General features: G+C 45.6%; 1 protein-coding gene across 10 annotated transcripts in view; it reads left to right on the top strand.

The window, feature by feature from the left end:
• Positions 1-25000, top strand: part of LOC147018539 (uncharacterized) — a 282825-nt gene that overhangs the window by 175026 nt on the left and 82799 nt on the right. For 8 of the 10 annotated variants that reach the window (XM_085898301.1, XM_085898300.1, XM_085898299.1 and 5 more), the window contains 7 exons: positions 3440-3527; positions 4152-4258; positions 4810-4901; positions 5045-5134; positions 21239-21484; positions 22049-22173; positions 24654-25000. The exon at positions 24654-25000 is cut by the window's right edge and continues 384 nt beyond it. In XM_085898301.1, the coding sequence (XP_085754427.1) occupies positions 3440-3527; positions 4152-4258; positions 4810-4901; positions 5045-5134; positions 21239-21484; positions 22049-22173; positions 24654-25000 (1095 nt within the window). The remainder of the gene's footprint in view (positions 1-3439; positions 3528-4151; positions 4259-4809; positions 4902-5044; positions 5135-21238; positions 21485-22048; positions 22174-24653) is intronic. The other 2 variants (XM_085898297.1, XM_085898302.1) reach the window with 2 other exon arrangements.

The raw sequence follows: 25000 nt of genomic DNA, 5'->3' as shown, positions 1-25000 counted from the left end.
ATGTGGATACAAAAATATTTTTTAATTTCAACAATTTTCTCAAAGAAATGGTGCATTATTTGAAAAAAGTGCAAGGGTGCCAATATATTTGGCTACGACAGTATTGGGAGGGGAGTGAGTGGGTGGAGGGGGGGGCGGAGGGAATAAGGCAGGTGGGGAGTGAGGGGTGGTGAGAAGGGAGTGAGGGGGATAGGTAGGATTGTGGGGAGGTAGGGGGGGAGGGGTCAGGAAGAAGGCTTCTTCTGTTGCCATCCTGTCCACCGCATTCATCCCGACCCCATTGTTTGTCTAATTCTCCCTCTATTTTGTACCCCTCCCAACCCTTTCACTACTGTTCCTTTTGTCCTGTGGTGTCATGATCCGTTTAGTGCTCTACCTCTTCTACGAGCCTTGACTCTATAAAAAGTCATAGGTTGGCAACCATTGTACATGCTTCATTTGCCGAATGGTCTCTTTCTGTGTTGAAGTTCCTTGGAAGGGAAGTCATCCATTATATATTGTGAACCGTGTGTGTCCTTGCATTCGTCTGTCTCCTGTTGATTGCGGCCACTTCTCATGCTGCATTGAAAAGCTCAACATTCACTTTTGAAATGATGGGAGAACAGGCATGAGTAATGTTGATGCCAAATTTTGTTTCGCAACCAGGATATTTTGCCCTCTCTTTTGACAAATGCAACCTCCGTGCCCTGTTTCACCACCATTTTGCAGTAGGTGATATAAGTAGCTCAGAGCTTTGGTTCTGAGTGAAACCAAGAGTGCAACACTTGACCTTTTAAAAAGTCCATTTAATATTATATATATATATATATATATATATATATATATATATATATATATATATATATAATCTTCTTCTTTCGGCTGCTCCCGTTAGGGGTCACCACAGCGGATCATCCGTATGATCCGCATAGTGATTTGGCACATGTTTTACGCCGGATGCCCTTCCTGACGCAACCCTGGTCGCCTCTTACGACACAGGGATATGGTACACCTATTTTAACCGGGGTATACACCGGCCCAGTATACTGGTACTCATTTCGCCGACCTCGGAAGGATGACAGGCTGAGTCAACCCCCTGGTGTATTAATTCAGTGGCCCAACGGGGCTTGAACTCAGGACCTTTTGGATCCCAAGCCGCTGCCCTAACCACTGCGCCAACACCAGGCATATATATATATATATATATATATATATATATATATATATATATATATATATGTATGTATATATATATATATATGTATGTATATGTATATGTATATGTATATATGTATGTATATATATATATATGTATGTATATGTATATGTATATGTATATGTATATATATATATGTATGTATATGTATGTATATGTATGTGTATATGTATGTATATATGTATGTATATATGTATGTATGTGTATATATATATATATATATATGTATGTATATGTATGTGTGTATATATATATATATATATATATATATATATATATATATATATATATATATATATATATATATATATATACATATACATATGTATATGTATGTATGTATATATATATATATATATATATATATATATATATATATATATATATATATACACACATATATACACACACACACACACACACACACACACACACACACACACACACACACACACACACACATACACGCCATTCTCTCTCTCTCTGGCTTTGTTCCTCATGCTCGGCCACATCTTTTAAGTTACGAACTCCAAACTCGGGATGCAAATACAACTTTTCTGGTGGGGTTAACATCAGCTATGTGGCCATGGCTTCATGCTGGGGGGGGGGGAGGGATATATGTTATAGATGTAAATTTGTCCCATGTAGCATGACCTAGTGATGGTGGCAGAGGGTATTACCATTTCCTTTCTGGGCAATGCTGAGGTTAAAGCAATTTTTTGCATGGTAAATTTGTTCTCCTTCTATTCTCCACCACCTTCCCCCCCACCCCCCCTCCCCCCCCCAAAAAAAATCGGAAAGGCCTGTCAAAGTCTGTCATTGTGTGACATTTCTTGCGGGAAGGGATATCAGGATGAACGGGGGGAGGGGAGAGGGCAAAGGAGGGGTGGAGCGGGACGTGAGGACGGGGACGGAAGGTGGGGAGTCGGGGATAAAGCAATCTCTGCATGGGTAAATTTGTTTTCCTTTCCTTCTCCTTCTCACCCAAAATTTTTCGCTAACAGGATGACTAATTGGACCGTCAGTGAAGCGACGTGTAGTGGACTAACCAATTGGACCGTCAGTGAAGCTGGTTTAAAACGATAGATTGACTCAAACCTTTCCCATCACTGGAGATGGATACTTTTGCTCGCTTTTCCCATCACCTGGAACAGGTACTCTTCCTAGTATTATATAACTAAACATTATTAAGCTACGAATGAGTAATCAAACATTTTATTTTAGGTGTTGTTAAAAAAGACTGTGGTTTTCAATGGTGGTTAATGATATGTGAGTGCCATTGATTTATGAGCGGCCATTCAAACATTAATTAACACTTTTTTCTAAAATATGACACCCCTTCACCCCCACCCCTCTGTCACAATCTGCAATGCTGGACCAGAGGCAGGCACCCCCTAAGATATTATGGGCCATAATATTATGGGAATATTGCTCCAGCAAGAGGGCTATAATATGGAATAAGTTCTTGATGCAAGTCACAAGTTACACTGTTCGTTGGTTTTGATATTTAATTGTATTCATTTACATAATACGCAAGAAGCCTGGTGTTGGCTTAGTGGTTAGGGTGGTGGCTTGGGATCCCAGGGTCCTGAGTTCAAGCCCCGTTGGCTGCTGAATTAACACCAGGGGGTTGACTCAGCCTGTCATCCTTCCGAGGTCGTCGAAATGAGTACCAGTGTACTGGTCCCGGTGTATGCCCTGGTTAGAATAGGTGTACCATATCCCTGTGTGTCGTAAGAGGCGACCAGGGTTGGCGTCAGGAAGGGCATCCGGCCATAAAACATTGCCTCAAGAAAAAGCCAAACCCCTGCACAGCAGGGAAAAATGGCTGTAAAAACGGTCACTTACATAATACGCAAACACAAATTAATTCGTTTTTTTCTTCTTCTTTTTTTCCACTTTCCAATACATGTTCAGCACAGGACTCTGACTCGGACTTGGACTTGGAATGCCAAGTACTCGGACTCAGACCACGGGACTCGGACTTTAACTTTGACAGCTTGGACTCAGACTTTGACTCGGACCCGGACCAGGTGGACTTGACTACAACACTGATCTGATCTCTAGAGCACAAGATTGCCAGTAATGTGGATTTAAAAGCCTGGTACAGCATATTGGTGTCTTGTGTGTTGCATACCAAAATTTGTTGCCTCTTTTATGATGGTGCTTTGCACCAGCTGTTTGCTTGTTATTTAACACTCACTTAACATACCTATCTATCCCCATGTGTCTGCTGTTGTCCAGGCTGGATCCATTCAGTACTAACCCCCCATGACTGCATTGCTTTTGGGGGAAACTTCCTGCACAGCCTCAATGTAGATGTGCAAATGAGGTGAGCAGTCATGAGGGCGAGAACACTTTTAATGGAATGTCAAGCTTTATGTGATGTTGTTTTGATTTCTCGATTAATTGAACAAAATAATGGTTCATGGGAAGCTTAAAATCCTGCAGATTACTTGTGAATTGTGGAATAGACATCAATGTTTTTTGAAGTGTATAACAAAGGAACACGAAGTAAAATAAAAAGTAACGGACATCCATTTTAAGAAACCAACGTTAATAACGGATGCTTTATGACTATTGCATTTGGGGGAGAACTGTTTGTGCAAACCACCAATGGGTACTGCATTGATAAAATAACCATATTGTACATGTTTCTGGTTATATAAATTGTTTCGCACATCTGTTGCTTCTTCTATTGATTTGATTTTGTTGAAGATCCGGATCTGGATCCGACTTCGAGAATTTTGTAAGTGATTCTTCACCATTGAGAGATAGGACCAAAAACGATATGTCGCACTATATCTCAAAAACGTGTTGGGCCATATATGTTCTCGTGCATCAGACGTTATCGACGGAGGTATGCGCTTCACCGAGTGCCCTTCTAGTTTTGACATGTAATATCGTAGATATAGCTACCACTACATAACAACACAAAATGCATGTCTTTCTACAGGGTGTATGAGATTGAGAGACGCCTCAAAACACCAGAATTTTTCAAGTTTCCAAACTTTGAGTCCATGTGCTGGTATGCTGGCAAGAACCTGCTTGATCAATTGAAAGGTAGAACCATTATGCGATGAGTCAATTCAAAATTATTTCGACTTTTTTTAAACACTTAATACCTTTAGCTTGGTTGTCCTGCCTTTATTTTTTGGTGGAATTGCTTCTTTCTCTTCACTCTTTACTGGTGTGTTTTGATTCTCCTGAAAATGTACTGATTCTTGTGAAAATATCTTCGGAGAAATCACCAAATTTTCAGGGTACTGTGTACTTTTGTTAATTTCTGTCAGTCTGCGCACTGATGACATCATGTACGACCAATGATGGTGCAATGATTAATTTTACTCACTGTGGAAAAGCAAATGGTGGGGCTCCCATAAGCTCAATGCCGATCATGTCTCTCGCCTTGTAGTTAGTAATTCGCACTAATTCACCGATGTGGTATTGCAACTGGGAATACAAATGGAAAGAGTTTTGAACTTCAGATAGGGGGCTCCTGATTATTTATTTCCTTCATTTAATATTTCAAACAAAATCAACCATAATATATTGAGGCAAAAACTTACTCATTATGATTGACTGTTTTCCTCTCCTTTCTCAAACAACCTTAGAGTTGCGTGAGGATGGCTGCACACTACCGAGTCATGTGGTAAAGGGAGCTCGTGCCCTGCTTGATGCTTTCCGCTCCTGGATCAAGAAAGAGGTAAGCCTTTCTCACAATTTCTTTTAAAATGATGTGGTCAAACTAGGACCATTTTTTGACGGCACCAAATTACACATACTTCTTCGGGTAGCATCGCTTTTAAAAATGTATACAGCTGATTATCATGTGTTTTGTTATGATAGAACCTGACGGATCATGCACATGAGATCCCTGACACTCTGCGCCCTGGCTCACTACTTAAGGAGCTTTCGAAACAGCTGCAGCATATGGAGGTTGGAATAAGCTGGTGGCACACACAAATATTTGACATTGCTGCATGATACAAATGGGGGTTCTTGCCAAATTTAGAAAAATACAATAAAAAGCAGAAATGCTTTTTTGAAGAGGAGTAGGGGGAATTGGATGGTGTTGATTGAGGTTATTGTTACAGCAATGACCGTATCACTTGAAAACTGATATTGCCACAATATGATGCATTTAAAAAAAATTATATATTGTTGGGGATTTGACGGTGGTGGGATTCGCACCATACTCTTGACAGCCAAATGTTGAAGATTCGGCGTTACTTAACAGCACCGCCGTTTCAGGGGTTATAACGCCGGCTAGTTCGGCACAGGTCTCAGGTCACGTGCTTCGGATCGTGATACCATAGTACACCTGGGCCTTACCAGTTGGGGAAATAGACCCTGGCTACAGACTGGGTTTGTCAGAGATCGAGCGAAGTCTTCCAGTCCGTAGCCCGTTTGGTTTTAAATACAAATCGAGCAGATTGTTCCTCGGCACGGCACAAATAAATTCAAGGCGGCAACTTTCATATGAATCAGCCAGATTTATTGGGGACACATCAGGGAAACACAACACAAGCAAAACATTCACGAATGTTATCATTCATCTCTAACCCGCTCTTAACTAGGGAGCTACGGATACCGGTTTCAAAGGGGGCCCGAGCGAAATAAACCTCAGACAACATGCAGACAAGACATGGAGTACTTGGTAGTGCCTCATGGATGAGAGGAAAAGTGTTGAAGGCACCAGTGCGGCTCGTGACAAGCCGATGGTGTCGGATTCGAGCGCCCAAGCTCGAGCATACAAGCGTGGCAAGATGATGGCGACGGCCTCCTTTTCGTCGGCACCACCCACGCACGCTGCATGGCAAGATGGCGGCGACAGCTTCCCTAAGGTCGACGGCACAGGAGAGAAAGATCTATGGTGTGTTCCAGCTGGTTTCTCACAAGGTCCAGGATGCGAATCCAGGCCTGGCCTGTACACCAGAGCAGGCCAAATCTGGGTGTTGGACTCTGCATGCTGGGTCCATGGCCGAGGAGGAACAGCCGGCCAAACCACTCTTCACAAAGCAGATGCCCGACTGACCAAACAGTTCCTCTCGAAGCAGATCGCCGACCAACACGGCAGTTCCTCATACAGCAGATAGCAGACAGACCTCATGCAGTTCCTCTTGCCTTTTGGGGCGGGCCTTTTTCACGAAGCAGATCACAGACTCGACACTAGCAGTTTCTCCCTTGCCTTCTTGGGGCTCGCTCTTCTGGACCGCCTCCGGGGATACGTGATTGGTCCATCCTTCGAGCTTGCAACCGCTCTCCTCCAATGGGTTGCTGACACGTCTCGTTGAATGACTCTGTCAGAGCACTGGGCAGGGGCTGGTTCGGAGGGGGAAAGGAAGAAGAAGAACGGCGCCTCTCGGTACACAATGGACAGCCTGCTACACCTCCCGACACGCATGTGACGTCCGATTACCAAACAACCTGGTTAAACATGCATTTAAGGGAGGATCTGAGCTAATCCTATATTTAATAACACACGAAGGGCCATTTCCGCAACACTACCCCCACCTTTCTCTCGAGGCTCTCCGGAGCCTCCATCTGGGGCAGCCCACGGTAATGGCCCTGCCTAACGTACAGCACAGATCTCCCATTTACTCTAACCCACAATATGGGAAGCACTTAACTCCAAAAACCAAAGTGTCACAGTAAGATTGGTATGTTTCTATCCTTGTGTGTCGGATCACCAATCTAACAAACAAATTCACACTCTATGCACACTACTTAACATTATAATTATGGATTTGAACGGGAGGGCATTCAATTTTACTTTTAACACCACATTTGCATAGGAGCAGAACATTCAAAGGTTCAAAGTTCCCTAACGTGTTCGCTCCTTCATGCCCCCTCCCAGCAGTATTGTCTATTCATCCCTGAGGGTTTCCTCAATTCATGGCCCTATTGGCCTCTCAACAGGTGAGTTCAGTCAGCCCAGTGGCCTAATCTCACAGAGAGTTATTCGGTCCACTGAGCCCACAAAATGGCATGAATCTTCGGCCGCAACGGCCCACAAAATGGCATGAATCTTCAGCCGCAACGGCCCACAAAATGGCATCGGCCCATATGGCCCACAAAAATGCTTTGGCCCATATGGCCCACAAAATGACTTCGGCCCATATGGTCGACTCACGAGCAGCAGCAGGTCCTGCATTGGACAGCAGGCGGCACAGCAATGGTGGCATGGTGATATCAATGGTAAGCGTAGTTTGGAGGCGTTGTTGAGGGAGCAAGTGGGTGTGATGACCTCAGACCAGGTGAGATGGAGTGTACCCTGAACCTTCCTTGCCTGACTTGTTTTGGCAGGATTTGTTTTGGTATGGTCTTCTTAATAAGCTCTTTTTTTTTTAGCAGACAGGATGGTGTGTTTCTTAATCAACTGTTATCTTCGTGGGTGTGTGCTCATGACACACTAGTGGCCTCTTTGGCACTTGGAGAGGGTGACCTAGCCTGGCCCTTGTTAACAAATTTTCCCATCAACACTACTCGTACCAAGTGTCACGCATGAATGGTGCGGAGGAGAGTTCATCGAACCGAACCATTTACTTTTAGCTCCAAGCAATGAAACAAAACCCGCTATAGCTAGAATGATCCTAATGACCAATTTTTCCCAACCTGGCACACTGTTCCATTCTTTTAAACTTGGGCAAGGCTCTTATTTGTCTTTTTCCATTTGGTGGTGCCAGGCATAACTCGCTGGCTGGGGAGTGTGACTACTACTAGGCCTCTTTGCCTGCTTCCAATCAGGGGTGGAGGACACCCAGCGACCTCGGGGTTCACCTGAGCGTGCTTCTGGCGCTCATAACTAAGGGGTGGCTCTCTAGCCCCCATACTGTGCTCTCCTAGCACCCATACTGTGCTCTCCTAGCACTAAAACCTACTGTGCTCTCCTGGCACTGAAACCGACTGTGCTCTGCTGGCACTAAAACCGACTGTGCTCTCCTGGCACCTCTGACAGCCTTCACCTGCCAGGAGCCCCCAAAGCCCTGGTGTCCTCTCTCCCGACTCACGAACTTCCAATACCATGTCACACTCCCAGCCAGTACCACCATACCTTGGCCTGCACCTACCCCTAGCAGTCTGCCTGCACAATGGAACAGCAGCCAGAATCCATGTCAAATCCTCCAAGTCCCCCAACCTGCACTAACTTGGTTAGGAGACTCCTACCGACAGGGTACGTTGTTCACACTCACTCTCCTCATTCGCACAATCACGCCATTCACCAAAACACTTTAGTCATTCATTCCACAGTGCCACACACCCAGTCCACAATACCATCCAACACCTTTTGTGGTGTCCGAGGTGCAGCGGAACATGGAGGGCGAGAGCGTAGCAGTAACTTCGCTTAATTGCGCATCCGAATGTACATCACTGCCACCCCTAGCGGCCGAGTCATGATATACGAAAACCCAATCACGTGATACAGCACACTCCTCCCCACATAAAATGACAATTCTAATGATGAAATGACAATTATAACATGACCAAATGAAACCAATCAACAATCAAAATCCTCCAAGTACCGCGGCCGTCTCCTGACCCGCCTCGGACGGGCAGCGACGCCAGACGGCCTAGGCTCAGACGCCTCCCAGTGTGGTCGAGGTGACACCCTCGCCGGACTCGCCCCATCCGCAACAACAACCGCCCCCGGCCGACAAGCTTGCTCGTCATCCTCGGGCAGGACTGAATCAGGTGAACTACGCACGGGCGTCGGCATGTCCGGCCCTGGCGATACAACGTCTGGCCACGGCGACATTACAGGTGGGGGTCCCACATCGCTCGGCACGGGGGGGGGGGGGGTGACGCTGAACAGCGATCATGCATTTGGTCCACGTGCCGCTTCCACACCTCCCCACCATCAGTCCGCACCATGCAATTCGCCGGCCCCAGTACCACAGAGACCACAGCCAGTACCCATTTGGACCCGTGGAAATAATCGCGCACCATTACTCGCTGTCCCACATCAAAACCGCGCAGCAGCGTCGGGCGCGACACCGCCCCACTCACCGACCCTCCAGGTCGCAGCAAATCCAGCCTGAACCGCAATGCCCGTCCATAGAGACCAATGGCAGGAGAATCGCCGGTGACAGGATGAATAGCGTTCCTGTATTGGAGCAAAAAGAAATCGACCACCCTCTGCACAGGTGCAACACCCCCCCTGCCAAAGCCCATTTCAACATTTTAACAAACAACTCCGCCTGCCCATTCGTTGCAGGATGATATGGTGCGGACCTTAGATGTTGAATACCATTTTGACGCATAAACTCATCAAATACACCTGCGATGAACTGCGGACCGTTATCAGAGACCAGAACCTCGGGTATCCCTTTATTAGCAAAGATCGTCCGCAGTTTTTCTACTGTCATGTTCACTGATGTATGCTGCATTACCACAACCTCCGGCCATTTAGAGAATGCATCGATCACAATCAAAAACATTTTGCCATTAACCGGCCCCGCAAAATCCACATGGACCCTCTGCCAGGCCCTGTCTGGGGTTGGCCATATCCCCGAGGCTCGACGCGGGTTATCAGCATCTGTTTGACACGTGGTGCAACGCTTAACCAACTGCTCAATGTCTTTGTCCAACCCCGGCCACCACAACAGGCTACGAGCCAAACTCTTGGTCTTCACGACGCCAAGGTGACCGACATGCAGTTCTTCCAAACACCGCTGCCTGAACTTCGGTGGAATCACCGCCCTCATTCCCCACATAACACACCGTTGGACCAACGACAGCTCCGATACGCGTGACGCGAAAGGCTGAAATGCCGGCGTTGAAGGTAGACCGCTCCAATTCCCCGTAGAAATCGCCTGGACGACACGGGCGAGCACTGGATCATGAGCCGATTCCACCGTGACCTGTTTGGCCGTGATCAGCCCGCTTTGGACCTGGCCCAGCGCGAACACATCAACCTGGTCGGCCGACTCAGACGCAGCTGGACCCTCCGCGCAAGACAAGCGCAAGAGCCCGTCGCAGTTTGCATGCTTTTCGGTGCTCCAGAACTGAATATCGTAATTGTACGCAGCAAGAAACAGACACCACCGCTGTATCCGCGCGGCCGCTACCACTGGTACCCCGCGTTCGGGTCTCAGGATGAATTGAAGTGGTTTGTGATCCGTCTGCAAAATGAAATGCCGCCCCAGCAGGTATTGATGAAACCTCCGCACACTCCAGACGAGGCTGAGAGCCTCGCACTCGATCTGGGCATATTCCCGCTCTGCTGCGGACAGGGTCCGGGATGCAAAACAAACAGGCCGCTCGGAACCATCGTCCATCCTGTGGGAGAGCACTGCCCTGATGCCATATGCAGAGCTGTCGCATGCCAATAAGAGCGGATGCGCAGGCTCGTAGTGCACGAGGACCGTATCCTCTGTGAGCAGCCGCTTGATGCGGTCGAACGCCGCCTGGTGTGCAGGCCCCCAGGCCCAGCGCTCGTTCTTCCTGAGCAACCGCGTTAATGGCGCAAGCTGTGAGCTGAGCCCGCGCACGAACCTCTGGTAATACTGGGCCATACCAATGAACGAGCGCAGCTGCGTCTTGTCGCGAGGCGGTGACATGTGCTGAATCTCCTCCACCTTCCGAGGGCCTTTCAACAGCCCCTCCGGCGTGATGACGTGCCTGAGGTATTCCAAGCGCTGCTTGAAGCACGCGCACTTGTCTCTGTTCAAGTGCAGGCCGCATGCTTCTTGCTTCGTCAGCACTTGGGCAATGTTCGCAAGATGCTCGTCCGCCGTTTTCCCCGCAATGAGCACATCGTCCAGGTAGGTTTGAGTGGGCAGGCCAATGCAAACCTGATCCATGGCTTTCTGCCACAAGGCTGGGGCCGAAGCAATTCCAAAACAGAGTCGGGTATACCGATAGAGTCCTTGACACGTGTTGATTGTTAAAAGCTCGCTACTCCCGGGATCCATCGGCAGGTGAAAATATGCATCACGCAGATCAAGCTTCGTGAAGTATTGACTCCCCGCCAATCGCGCATATATTTCATCGATTGACGGCAGTGGATATTGCTCCACGCTGAGCCCCGGGTTAACCGTGGACTTGAAGTCCCCGCACAATCGGACGTCTCCATTCCGTTTCAGCACCGTGACGACCGGGGTGGCCCAATCTGAGTACGACACCCGTTCGATCACTCCACAGGCCTCCAGCCTATCCAGTTCACCCTTGACCTTGTCCCGCAGGGCATACGGCACCGGTCGTGGTTTACAAAAACGAGGAACCACCCTCTCCTTCAGGAAGAGCTTTGCCTCCATGCCCTTGAGTTTCCCAAGGTCGTCGCAAAACAAACCTTGATGTCTTTGCAGAATCTTCTCCAACTAGATCTCCGCAGTTTTTATATCTTCTCCAACTGATCCTCCCATCGGCTTGGCACGGGTTGCACAAGGTGAATGGCGGCCCAGTCTAGCCTGATGCGGGTCAGCCAGTCTCGGCCGAGGAGAGACGGACCCCTCCCCCGCACGACGTACAACGGAAGCGCGGCGACCTGGCCTTGGTACCGCACAGACACGTCTGCCATCCCGACTGGCGTTATCTTCTCGCGGGTGTACGTGAACAGTGTGAGGTCGGACCTGATAAGCTTCAGGTTGTTGAGTCTACGTGCGGTCTGTTCGCCGATGATCGACACCGCCGCTCCCGTATCAACCTGAAATGTGATCGGCGTGTTGTTCACTTTGACTTCCACCGTCATCGGGCGCGCTGCCGCAGGGCCAATTGAAAACAGGCCCATCAACGGCTGCCGGCTTCGCCCCGGGTCGCCTCGCACATCGCCGTCCCTGACCTCAATGGTGGCCAACGCCCCTCGGCACACACGCTTCAGATGAGCCACTTTGTGACAACGTAAACACACGGTGCTTTTAAACGGGCACACACGGCGCAGGTGTCGACTTCAGCATCCCAAACACGTCCGCGGGGTCACCTCGTCGCTCGTGCGGCCGCGCGGCGACGTCAGGCCCTGACCCACACCGAAGGACGTGCGTGCGTCCCGGGGCGCTCGCGACACCGTGTGGGCCCCCGGGACATCTGGCATGCTGCGGCCGGTGATGGCCCGAACATCTCCGAGAGTCTGCTCGACAGATGTAGCAGTGTCGACCACCGAGGTGAATGTAATGGCTTCACCCTTCAGCCGTAGAACCGCCGAAACAATTTTCGCATCTTGCAAACCAGGAATAAAACGATTTCTGAGCCGAGCTAGACGCTTCTCTGCCGTGAACTTGCAGGCCACGGACGAATGCTTCATCCGCGCCACGAAATCAGCGACGCGCTCCCCTGTACCTTTCGCGAGGCGATCGAACTGGTATCGAGCCAGCTGTAATGACTTCTCCAGCGTCATGTGTGCTTTCATCCTCTGCACAATGTCCTGAAACGACAGCGCGTCCCCACTGGGCTTGTCTGGCGCCACCAAATCACTCAGCAGTCGATAATGCTCCGCCGACAGCGAGGCGAGCAAGATCGACTTCTGTTTGCTCTCGTCGACCACATCATTCGTGTGGAAATAGCACTCCAATTGTTCCGAAAACAATTCGAAGTCATCTCCAACGAAAACGGGCACCTGTCCGTGCGCCGTGACTCGTCGATCAACCATCCTCGTTAGTCAACTGTGGTGTCCGAGGTGCAGCGGAACATGGAGGGCGAGAGCGTAGCAGTAACATCGCTTTATTGTGCGTCCGAATGTACATCTCTGTCACCCCTAGCGGCCGAGTCATGATATACGAAAACCCAATCACGTGATACAGCACACCTTTTACTTTTATGTTAAAACAAAAACACACCTGTCCTTCGGATCCCACTTGGTCATCAAATTTAACTGATACACTTTTTTAAATCAAACCCCAATCAATTTTTCACCACGTCCGTCGTCCGCTGGCCTCCTCCATTCTGCTGTAATCGTTTATTTCCAACAATTTATCCCAAACATCAAAATCTCTTCACCAGCCCCATGGAACCTCTGCATGGTTCCAACCAGGCATTTCAGTCTTTCCTCAAACAAGCCACTCTTTGTCATCCACTTGTTTCAGGTGTGTTTAACGCTCTGCCTGTGATGTCTCCACCACTTTTTTTTTAATAATCACCCAAATCCACTCGTGCCACTCTTCTGTCAGTCTCAATTTCCAATCACTCTCGAAATAATTTTCAATAAAAATTTTTACATCCCAATATGGCCTGCTTCTTTGGCTCATTGGAAGGGGAGTGAGGGAAGGAATCCCTCATTACCCAGTACATGACCCCGCCGCCTTTCCACCACAGCTCAAAGGGGTCACGTCTCAATTGGGGTTGTGGTCCACCCCCTCCTTTTCTCCAGGGTTCGCGGAAGTAATCACTTCATACTCACACCATTTCTCCTCCCATCCACACCATGGTAGAACAATTTTAAACCACCTCCAATGCTCCGATCCTTACTCCCCATCCACTTGGTCTCTTGTACACACAGTATATCCACCTTTCTTCTCTCCATCATATCAGCCAACTCTCGCCCTTTGCCAGTCATCGTCCCAACATTCAGAGTTCCAACTCTCACCTGTACACTTCTACCCTTCCGCCTCTCCCACTGCCTCCAGACTCACCTTCCCCGTCTCCTTCTCCTCCTTCGCCCAGCAGTAGCACAATTTCCACTGGTACCCTGCTGACCACCGGTACCGGTGGCGGTCGTTGGTAACCCGGGCCTCAACCGATCCGGTATGGAAATTCATTTTGTTGTCCGCATCATGATTTGGCATAGGTTTTTACGCCGGATGCCCTTCCTGACGCAACCCTGGTCGCCTCTTACGACACACAGGGATATGGTACACCTATTCTAACCGGGGCATACACCGGGCCCAGTACAACTGGTACTCATTTCGCCGACCTTGGAAGGATGGCAGGCTGAGTCAACCCCCTGGTGTTTTCGACTTGGTATATATATATATATATATATATATATATATATATTTATATATATATATATATATATATATATATATATATATATATATATATATATATATATATATATATATATATATATATATATAATCAATTCAGTGTCCCAACGGGGCTTGAACTCAGGACATTTCGGGTCCCAAGCCACTGCCCTAACCACTGCGCCAACACCAGGCTATGTATGTATGTATGTATGTATATATATATATGTATATATATATATATGTATATATATATGTATATATGTATATGTATATATATATATATGTATATATATATATATATATATATATGTATATATATATATATATATGTATATATATATATATGTATATATATATATATGTATGTATATATATATATGTATATATATATATATATATATATATATGTATGTATATATATATATATATATATATATATATATATATATATATATATATATATAGTTGTGGCTTCTCGCCCGCCGGCGTGCGAACGACCGCGTTTAACTAATAGCAGCCGCTTCGTCCACTGAACAGACAATCCAGTCGTGGCTTTCTGGATCAACGCCGGAAACCAGCCACGGGTGTGTTTTTAAGCACACCACAGCCTAGTCAATATTGTGACAGCGTCAATCGCTGAATTGTCGATATACCTAATTAATCGCGCGGGCAGACTACCGAGAGACTGTACCTCAACGGGGCTGCTTGGAAACGAGCCGCTTAAGCAGCTCGCTTCGTTTTGGGATAATCGTGCAGCCCCGTTTGTCCCGATCACTTTATCGGCTATTAAAAAGCCAGCTGCTATTCCGAACTCAATCTGGCAGTTCAATTCGGGAAAGAGGACGCAACGAACTGGTTAACATTTAAACAAGCACATTTATTGAATAAGCACATATGCAGGCATGCACGTCAATTAATGGAACAATGGCAATTATGCAAGGCCGAACGCACACGTAAGTATACAACCAACAAAAGCAATTAAATGCAAAACTACTACGTCTATCTATTATGTATACACTTATACAGTTCTACTTGCAGACATGGCGCCACAGCATTCATTCAAAAGCAAGGAAAAACCTCAGGACAGACGAGGGGTAGACTGGACCTCTTGGGTCTTTATTTCACAGAGCTTGGGAGACTGAAGGAGCTCCGCGAGGCCGGGCTGGTTACCTTCACCTTCAAGGTGCCTCGCTGGGGCGACCCGCGACGTCCCGTCCCCATGGCAGCTGTCGCGAGCGCGGTCCGGCCCAGGCCCATCCGACGGCCTGGTGATTCGGGCCCAGCTGGCAACGCCTCAGAGGAACGAACGGGTCTTATGCTCTTTCAGAGTTGATGCTCTCTTTAAGAGCCCGTCCATTCCGAAGCGCGATCACCTCGGACCGTTCGATCCTGGCTGGCAACCTCTCTCCGGCCCTCCCCACGTCCCACACGAACGCGCAGCTCGGCGTGGCACGGCCGGCCTGCTGTGCTCCCCACTCCGTCTCCTCGGTGAACCCGGACTTCCACTGCCCTCCACTGGACTTGAGCTCCGCTCCTCACACTGCTCCAAACCCCGACCGACTCGCTGAGTTGGCACCCTGCGTGCTTTTTTATAGGGTTCGTGAAGCGAGATCTGATCTTCGCTCTTTCACCTCTGACCCCCACTGGCTCCGCCCCGCTCGCTCTCCTGATCTGAATTCCGAGGCGAAACTTGGAGCGAGCCGACGTGGTGGAGAACATCGACGCTGAAGGAAGAACGGACGTGGTAGAAATCACCGTCGCAAGCAACAAGGAAACCCCCACGCTTGTTTGCAGCGATCTCGCCGTTGCCGGCACAAAGATGGCGGTGCCCGCGGAGCCGAACATGAAGCGATGTTGTTCCGTTGTTGGGTATTGGGGGCGATGCGGTTTAGGAGATGGACCAATATTGGTGCTCTGCGAATTTCCACAGCCGTAACTATATATATATATATATATATATATATATATATATATATATATATATATATATATATATATATATATATATATATATATATATATATATATATATATATATATATATCGAAACATGTGGAGTGTGACGAGCACTCCCCTGATCCCCATTGGAGACAATCCTACCCCAAAGCGTCACCTCCAACACAGAGGCCTCGGCTCGGTGACTCTGTCAAACAGACAAAGATGATATGGTTAAGATCAGTTAAACATCAAACGGAGCCCACCGATATGGATTTCGGGCTTATTTGCAATCATCACGATGGCATACTGACATATTTCACCAATGATGACCACAATCGTCGTTTATACATCAGACACACCTCCAGACTGTTCTGGTGAGCATCGCCGCGGATTATGTCTCACATGGTAAAACCGCATAATCCGCACAAACAACCATCCGTCTGTCACCCAGACAATTGTTCCTGCTAATGCAAACCATTCAACCAGAAGGCACGTGATGTGATTGGCGATCAAATCAAAACGTGGGGTGTGACGAGCACTCCGCTGATCCCCATTAGACACAGTCCTTGCGTCAGACTGTCACCTGTGGAGAGCTCTCTTTCCTGTTTGTTCCAAAATTGAGTAGTGGAGTTCACTCAGACTTTGTTTGATCTATTGGTTGGCTGTGTTGTGTCGCTGAAAGATGTATTGTCCCAACCGCATCTATTTAATGTCACATATTTATATATGTATTGTTGCGGTGTCGAGATTCAGACCCGGGTTCAAATCCCAATCCTGACTGCCAGTGTTGTGGTGGCCACGTCAACCAACCAGTCCATACGCCTCGGCCGGATCAAGGGCCAATGTGCTCTTATACCTATCCAGTTTGGAATGTCCCTGGATGATTGGGCAGTGCACCAGACTTCTCTCTATGCAGAGCACTCTAAATGGCGGTGCGAGCGGATAACCGTGTACCCCGGGAGAGTAATTTCAATGAGTGTTACTTGCTAAAGTCCAAATTATCCTCTAAAGCAGTGCTACTCAAAGTGGTGGTATGCGGACCGGTGCCGCTACGCGAGTCATAGGCTGCCGGTCCGCGGCGAGTTTTTCCAGTTTCACATTATCATCATAGATAACATGTAATGTATAAAATGAAAATGTATAAAATCTTGAAAAATAATATATTTAAGCCGACAAATTCAAAATACGAGAGAGAGAGAAGTCTGTCAACGTTGGAAGTTATACCAGAACCGAACGTTAAGGTAATATAATGTGAATTTCAGCGGAGTTGTCAGGTGGTGCTCTTTAGTTTTGCCAAAATGGGTGTAATTATAATTGTACAGTTGTCATGATATGTTTATAATAACTATGTTTGAAGGGTTTGCTGGTTTGATTTTTTTGTATATTTTTTAATATTGTAATACTGTATTACTCGTTTACAAAATATATATGTATAAAAAAATGTGTCAACTTTTATCATATTAATTATATTTCAATTTTTTTCCAGTATAAATTAATATTACTACGGATGTTCAAACAATAATTTCTCGGATCATAAACAAATAATAATATGGCACAAATATGGTACCGGTCCCTGGCACATTGGAAAAAAAAAAAATCTGCCGGTCCGCCCCATCAGATAGTTTGAGAAGCACTGCTCAAAATGATTATAAAAGCCAACGCAGATATTTTCCCAGCGATTGTGACAGTCCGAATAACCTGAACAGAGACCAAGTGAGTTGAAAGTGTGTATTAAAATAGGGATGGGGGAAGAACAAGAACGCAATAATTGCAGTTATTTACAATAAAATTAATATGTGCCCCGGGGAGTCGTACAAACGGAAGACTCTTACTTAGCCGAACCTTATGGCCTCAGACACTCCACAGTAGAAAGACTGCATTTCAGTCCAATCAGACGGTGCCGATCCTGACCCAATGAGTGCCTACTGAGCAGGGAGATCCAGTGGTGTGTAGCCTTGCTTGTTGCAAATCAGACAGTTGTGTTGGAGGGCTGAAGCATCTTCCACTACTCCAGTGTGTGAGGGAAGGGGGAGATGCGGTGGAATTGCATGCAACGGCATGGACGCTGATAAATCTAAAACCTCTCCCACTCGGTTATACACGGGAGGTACGTGGCAGAAATCCTTACACCTCTCTAGCCATAAAAGGTTACTGCGCCACCTCCCAAAGGTGCATGAACACAAAGGATGACTTGTGCCTACTCGCGTGTCCTTAAGACAGGCTTCAAAAAGTCCTAAAACTACGTGATCACAAACAGATGTCCTATGCCTTAGTTCTAATCTGACCTCTGCACCCACAAACATATCAATGGTCCAAAAAATGTTATTTGTAAAGGACTTAAACTTATGATGTAGTTATTCCATCTCTAAAAAATGCTTTTGTCAGCTAATTTAGGTTGAACATTTTTATTTGTTTGATGCTTAAAAGTTAAAAACTTTTAAATCCGCTATGCTACAATTTCTACTCCAGCACACGTTTGAGAGGGGAATCAGGTCAGATTGATGAACAAACACGACAACTGCAAGTCAAAGCTTCTGGTATACAATTTGTAATGCAATTGGAATGGAGAGATAAAGCAAAGGAGGATTTCTATCCTCATTACAAATGATTTAAAGATTGTCAGCAAAATATATTTTGAAATGTAAAGGGAAGGAAGAAGTAGTTTCAAAATATCCTCATTCTTGTGGAGAGAATGTGTGCATAGTGACGTCATGATTCATTTACCAATCCCCAGTCTTGGCATGCTTAAATATTTTGTGGGAAACAAATATAGAAGTGGGACAGATGTTTAAAAGAAAATTTAAAATAATGTCTGTCGAAAGATGCAACAATACAAGCAAGGCTCTGAAGTAAACCTCTGCAGGATAAATGATGAGCAGTGTTGCATTCTAGTACGTCATTGGTAAAATGGAGACGAAGAGGATGGGGTCCATATGAAGTGCAGCTGTTGTCTTGAAATGATGAGAGAAGGGGACGTGTTAAAATTTTAATGATGATCAAATTTATTTGATGTTTTTTTTTCTTCTCTTGAATTGTACTTTGTTTTTCTTTTTTCTTTTCCAAGTCGGTGTAAATTCATTGTTTCATTTTTAAGAGCAAGAAGGAATATATAGTATGTTGAGGGAATTCTTCTTGATTTATTTCCATTCTAAAGCCTGGTGTTGGCTTAACGGTTAAAATAGCTGTCATAAGATCTGAGGGTCTTGAGTTTGAGCCCCTGTCGTGCCGTCGAGTAACACTAGGTGGGTTAAACTCAGCCCGTCATCCTTCCGAGATCAGCAAAATGAGTATCAGCTTACTGAAAATGGGGCACTGCATCAGCAGCACAGCTGTGGTCCCAGCAATGATGCAACCAGCAGCAGTTGGGTACAACTGGGAAGGGTGGGTATGGAGAGAGAGGGGTTGGGGATGCAATATTTGGAAGCAAACACACAATTTAGGCAATCGGCCTTCTCACGAGCAGAGTCGGCTGTGGTGCCATTTTAAGTGAAGAAAGGGATGGAAGGCGAGCATATTGCAGAGACGGACTTAACAAGGCATCACCAGGTTTTAGAGGAGGGAGACAAGTTTGAACCTTCTGGCTGAATCTGTACCAGACTGTTTTAACAGCTAACAAAATGATTCCACACCAATGACACAATATCCAAAGCTAACTGACTTGCTAGTTTCCTTCTTGCTGGGACCATGTGTGGACCCGAGAGCCCTGCAAGGCCAAAGACCTGCAATAAAGCATTTGTAAAATCTGAAATGGGAACGATATCCTTCTCTGTGAACTTGATAAACCCATTTCCAATAATCTCTTCTGAACATGATGTAGCTGTCGTTAATATCTCACATATTGGTTGTTGTTTTCTCTTTGTGACTTCTTTTCTTTCTGACTTCTGCTCAGCAACAGGTTTAGTGTGCCAAAGTAGCCCCATGTTTAGGATTGCACTGCGTGGTTTGTCTGCATTCCCAGTGTTAGTCAAGGTAGGAATTTGGAATTTGTTCAGGGTGCCAGCGATAGCTCACATACTCTTTGCAAAAGACACCGTGGGATCTTTAACGTCCACCAACTAATGTCAGCATAAGGGAGGAGAGGAGATTGGGACCATACTATGTGCAGAGCGTTGGTGCTGCTTCAGCAGTCTCCTTGGCTATTGGGCACAATCCTGGATGGGTCGCCACTCCGACACAGTATACCGGCATGCTGGCACTGATTTTGCCGACCTCGGAAGGATGACAGGCCGAGTTAACCCCACCTGGTATTAATTCAACAGCTGAACGGGATTTGAACTCAGGACTATAGGATCCAAAGCCCACCACCCTAACCATTAAGCCAACACCAGGCATAAGGTACGCCAAGTTTAATGTCCATCGAAGGGACGGTACACACATTGATGCCTCGTCTTGTCTGCAAAACACCAGGATAACACTTAATGGCTGAGTCAAGATTAAAACCCAGTCTTGACAGCTCAGAGCTGAGTGTGCAGATCTCTGGGCTGTCCTTCCAGGCCCTGTTTGTGATGAAGAATGTAAATATAAATGGAAACTTATTTTGCCAGTTTGGAATCAAACTAAATTTTACACCACCAAATGGCCTCATGCCTGTTCTGCCAGAAGCAGTTGTAACAGTGAAAATTGACCTGCCAAGGCATAAGCATATGTCATAGCTACAACTATGGGTGAGAGATATGTTGGACATTGAGTTAATAAACAAGTTAGCGGTCGTTATTGTTGTGACAATAATAATAATAATAATAATAATAATAATGATAATAAAAAAGTTATTGCTTGTATGATTTTTATTTCTCAAGCAATGTTATATCTAGATTTGGCTCAAAACCTGAGTTACGCTCAAAACTTGGTATTTGCCAATACAACTTTTATAGAGGTATATATCAATTCCATATTAAGTATTGTATCTAGCAAATCGATTCAAGGTTTATGTGCCAAATCCAAATGATATTCATGGCCTTTTTTGTTTTGACTTGAAACAATACCATCTGTACTCTTATTTTAAAATAATACTTAAATATACTTGATTTCAGTACAATGTACAGGAGTGAAAAAGAAAGTGAAAAATACCATTTCAGCAATCGTAACACAACCATGCATCTTTTTGCCTTTAAAGGACATTTTATGTTTGTGGCAGACAGGCTATTGCTCAAAATCTCATCACTTCCTTCGTCCCTTCTTCCCTGTGGTTTGATGTTTGCAGCTTCGCTGCAACAAAAAGTTGAACAAATCCACAATACTGGAATCTCGGCGCACGTGTGTTCCCCGGCAAGAAAGAACCCGGAATTGCCGAGAAACTGAGAGAACAATGAAGAAAAAGAAGAAAAAGAAGAAGAGCAAAAGGCTGAATAATGGAAAACACAAGCTGAAAAAGATTCCAAATTTGGACATCTTGGAAATGTACACAAAGGAAACACTGAAGAAGATGATTATACCCAAAAAGGAGAAAGTGAGTATTCTCATAAATTGGGAATCGTGTTGTCAAACTAAATGTAACAAGAACACAATCACTTGGGAATCGCAATGACAACACACCCAAAATGCTACAAGGTAATTGGCAATTTTTTTCCTGTGCCATTCATAGCGAAAATAGTGAGCTTCATACTCAACGCGTGTACATGAGAGAATAGGAAACAACGGCAACAACAACAACACAATACCCTGGCAATTTGGAATCCGTGTCGTCGGCTATGACCCTTTTGCTTCCGGTTTTTGTCATGGGGAATGATGCGTCCCGGGAGATAAAGGCATCGTCGGAGACAAGAAAGACCCAAATATCAGACATGGTGTATATTTCCTCCACTGATTTTAATAAAGATAACTCCCGCATCATCAAAAATAATTTTTAATCGTGATTTACATGATTTGATCGCTGATCCCGAATCCAGGCCGAAGTAACTGGAAATTGCAGCATTGAATGTAAGAAGAATTCTACGTTCGCTTCTCGGCTTTGCCTATTCCATATTAATACTGCCCCTCTGACCTCCCCACTCCCATGTCCATATGCTGACAGGGTGACGTGTCAAGTTCTCTCCTCAAGGTGGTTCTGAGTGCCGGAGAGCTCGCCATGATTGAACCAGAGCTGAAATGCAGGGATTCTGTGCTGCCATTCCTGCTTGGGAATGTAACATCCAATGGGTATGAAAACAATGACAGTATTGGTCATCAGAGATCTGCTGTGGTGATGCCATAAATATTATCATTTCTCTATTGGTCACTTGTTAACCCATTTTTAGCTTATCTGGAATTTAAATTTCAGATGAGGTATTTGCACACTGTCCATCCGTCGCTGCACACTGTCCAATCGTCCGTCCGTCTCCTATTTCGACTTTTTCAGCCAAAGCGCTGGGCCAATCTGGCTGAAATTTGGCAGCAACGTTCCTCTCCTGACTACTAACAGGAATTGCAAAGCTCGTTCCGGTCACATAACTAAGTAGGTCAAAATGGCCGACTTAGTAAATTTATTTTAAAATCCTCTCCAGATCCACCAGTCAGAATGCTATCAAATTTGGGTTACAACATTAGGACGCGGTCCTGCTATTAAATTGCAGAGGCCATGCTGATCACGTGACCGGAAGCGTGTCAAAATGGAGGTCCTGCAAATTCCTTCCAAAATCTTCTTCTCCTGATCCACCAGTGATGATGGATGCTTTATGCCACCAAATTTGGGCTACGGCATTAGGCCATGGTAGGGATGTTAAAGTGCCAAAGTCATGCCGATCACTTGACCAGAAGTGTGTCAAAATGACTGACTTAGTAAATGTTTGGAAAAATTGCATAAATTCCTTCAAAATTTGATTTTTTTCCTCCACGATTTTAAATCGTCCTTATGAAGGGGGACAGACAAATACACAAAGATACAAACACACAAAGTGTTTTATATAGGTAGATAAATATCAAGTGAATCAGTTGAAAATTGATGATTTACGTGACCTTGACCTTTGACCTGTTGTCGTCAAAAACCATAGACTTTCAGCTAGCTTGTCACTACATCTAGCAGGTGGTTAAGTTTCGTGAAGATCAGAGTAAAAATGTGACCTGTGGGCGATTGACAAACAGAAAAACTGACAAACAGACAATAACAGACCAGACCAACCAATATACATACTTGCAAATCTTCGATGTCTCAAGTAACAAAGACAGACAGACATGGGTGAAAACATAACCTCCATTCACCTTTGGTGGCAGAGGTAACAAATAAAAAAACAACTTTACAACTGCTTGCATGCTTGTTTAATTTGTTTGTCTTGTTGTACCGAAGTATAACTACAGTTGTGGCGATAATTCAATCACTGTTAAAACCTCCCGATATGTTCTCAAGATGGTTTAGTGCAACCTCTCCACTTTACAGTCTCTAAATATTGCTTTATACCTGTTTACATGATTGATTAATTCTATTAATTGTTACTCTTGAGATCACAAAACTCACAAAATATAAAATCTGATTAAAATTTAATACATAATTGAACGAGAACGCCCACTCGGTAGAGTGCATACCTCCGCCAGGGTGATTAGTTTTTTTTTTGTATCCCACTGATAGGTCGGATCTGGATCCGGATCTCCAAAATCGAATCGGCTTGTTCTTGTCTCCGAACCAATTCATCCATCAAGTTTCGTCCGAATCTGTACATAACTTTTTTCAGAAATTCTGCTATATATCATTTTTGGCCCATTTCTCAATGGTGAAAAAATCGCTTAAAAAAAAAAAAAACTCTAATGTAGATCCGGATTCAGATCTTCACCAAAATCTAAACATTCTGTCCGTGTCACATACCTAAGCTCTCCAGCAAATTTCATCTGAATCGGTCCAGAACTTTTTGAGATACCCTGTTCACAAACGGATAGACAGACATGGGTGAAAACATAACCTCCTCCCACCTTCGGTTTGCGGAGGTAACAAGATATTAATGTTTATCGCAATATCACTGGCCCACCATCTGTGCATCCTCGAGGGCTTAGTTGCTGAGCTGCAGGCGACAAATGGCCGGTCAATAAGTACAATTGGCAGAACTCGGTATTAGGTTGTAGGCCTTGTATCTGGAAATCTCCGCAGCGATTGACAAACTTTTCCTGAGCCCTTGTGTCTGTGTGTAAGAGTGCTCATGGTTTTGGCAGTTTAATATGCCCAAAGTGATCACTGCTTTCTGTGGCAACATTTTCAGCCTCACCATAGCTGGTTATCTTCATCCTTTGTTTTCCTGCTCATGCATAATGACACAACTCAAGTGATTTGCCCACGAGAGCGGTAAGCGCTGATCGTATGCTGTCTATCTTGCGGCATGGAAAATTGTGGCATTAATGGCAAGGGATGACTGCAATCACTCCAGATCAGAATGAAGAAACGGCTATTGTACCAAAGAAACAACACTTGAAGAAGTAGAGCTCAATTTGATGTGCGTTTGCACCAAAATAACTGAAGGCCTGCTTCATAACTCTTGCTTGAGATGAATAAATCTCATTCATTAAATGCTTGTACACTGTACAGTCCATTACTTCTTGAAATGGAGAATTATGTGTAGTCTCTCGACAGCATTTTCACATTACAAGTTTACAATTAGCAGGTTCACCGTAGTTCGGAAAACGAAAGATGCCTGTCTGTCTTTCTGCTGAATTTGCAGGAAACTTTGTGAAAAGGGTTTTGAGAACGAGTTGATTCGCTCCACCTGTGAAGCCAACAGCACACTATCCTCAACTCAGGAGTGTTCACTTGATTCCACCCACCATTTGCCATATCCCCACTCCTCACCTTTCTCTTCCCATGTTTCACCGATCCACCATTCGCCGTCTCCCAGGCATCCGCCGTCTCCCAGGCATCCGCCTTCTCCCAGGCATCCGCCTTCTCCCAGGCATCCGCCGTCTCCCAGACCCTCACCAACTTTTAATCATTCACCATCCCATGTGTGTTCACCACCCCATGTGTGTTCACCACCAATACAGCATTCACCATCGAGCCAATTCTCTTCAT

The sequence above is a fragment of the Eptatretus burgeri genome, chromosome 10 (genome assembly GCF_056783735.1).
Source record: "Eptatretus burgeri isolate ZD-2024b chromosome 10, Ebu_testis_v1, whole genome shotgun sequence".
Taxonomy (NCBI): Eukaryota; Metazoa; Chordata; class Myxini; order Myxiniformes; family Myxinidae; genus Eptatretus; species Eptatretus burgeri.
The sequence above is the reverse complement of the archived record's forward strand: the minus strand, read 5'-3'. Positions and strand labels throughout refer to the sequence as shown.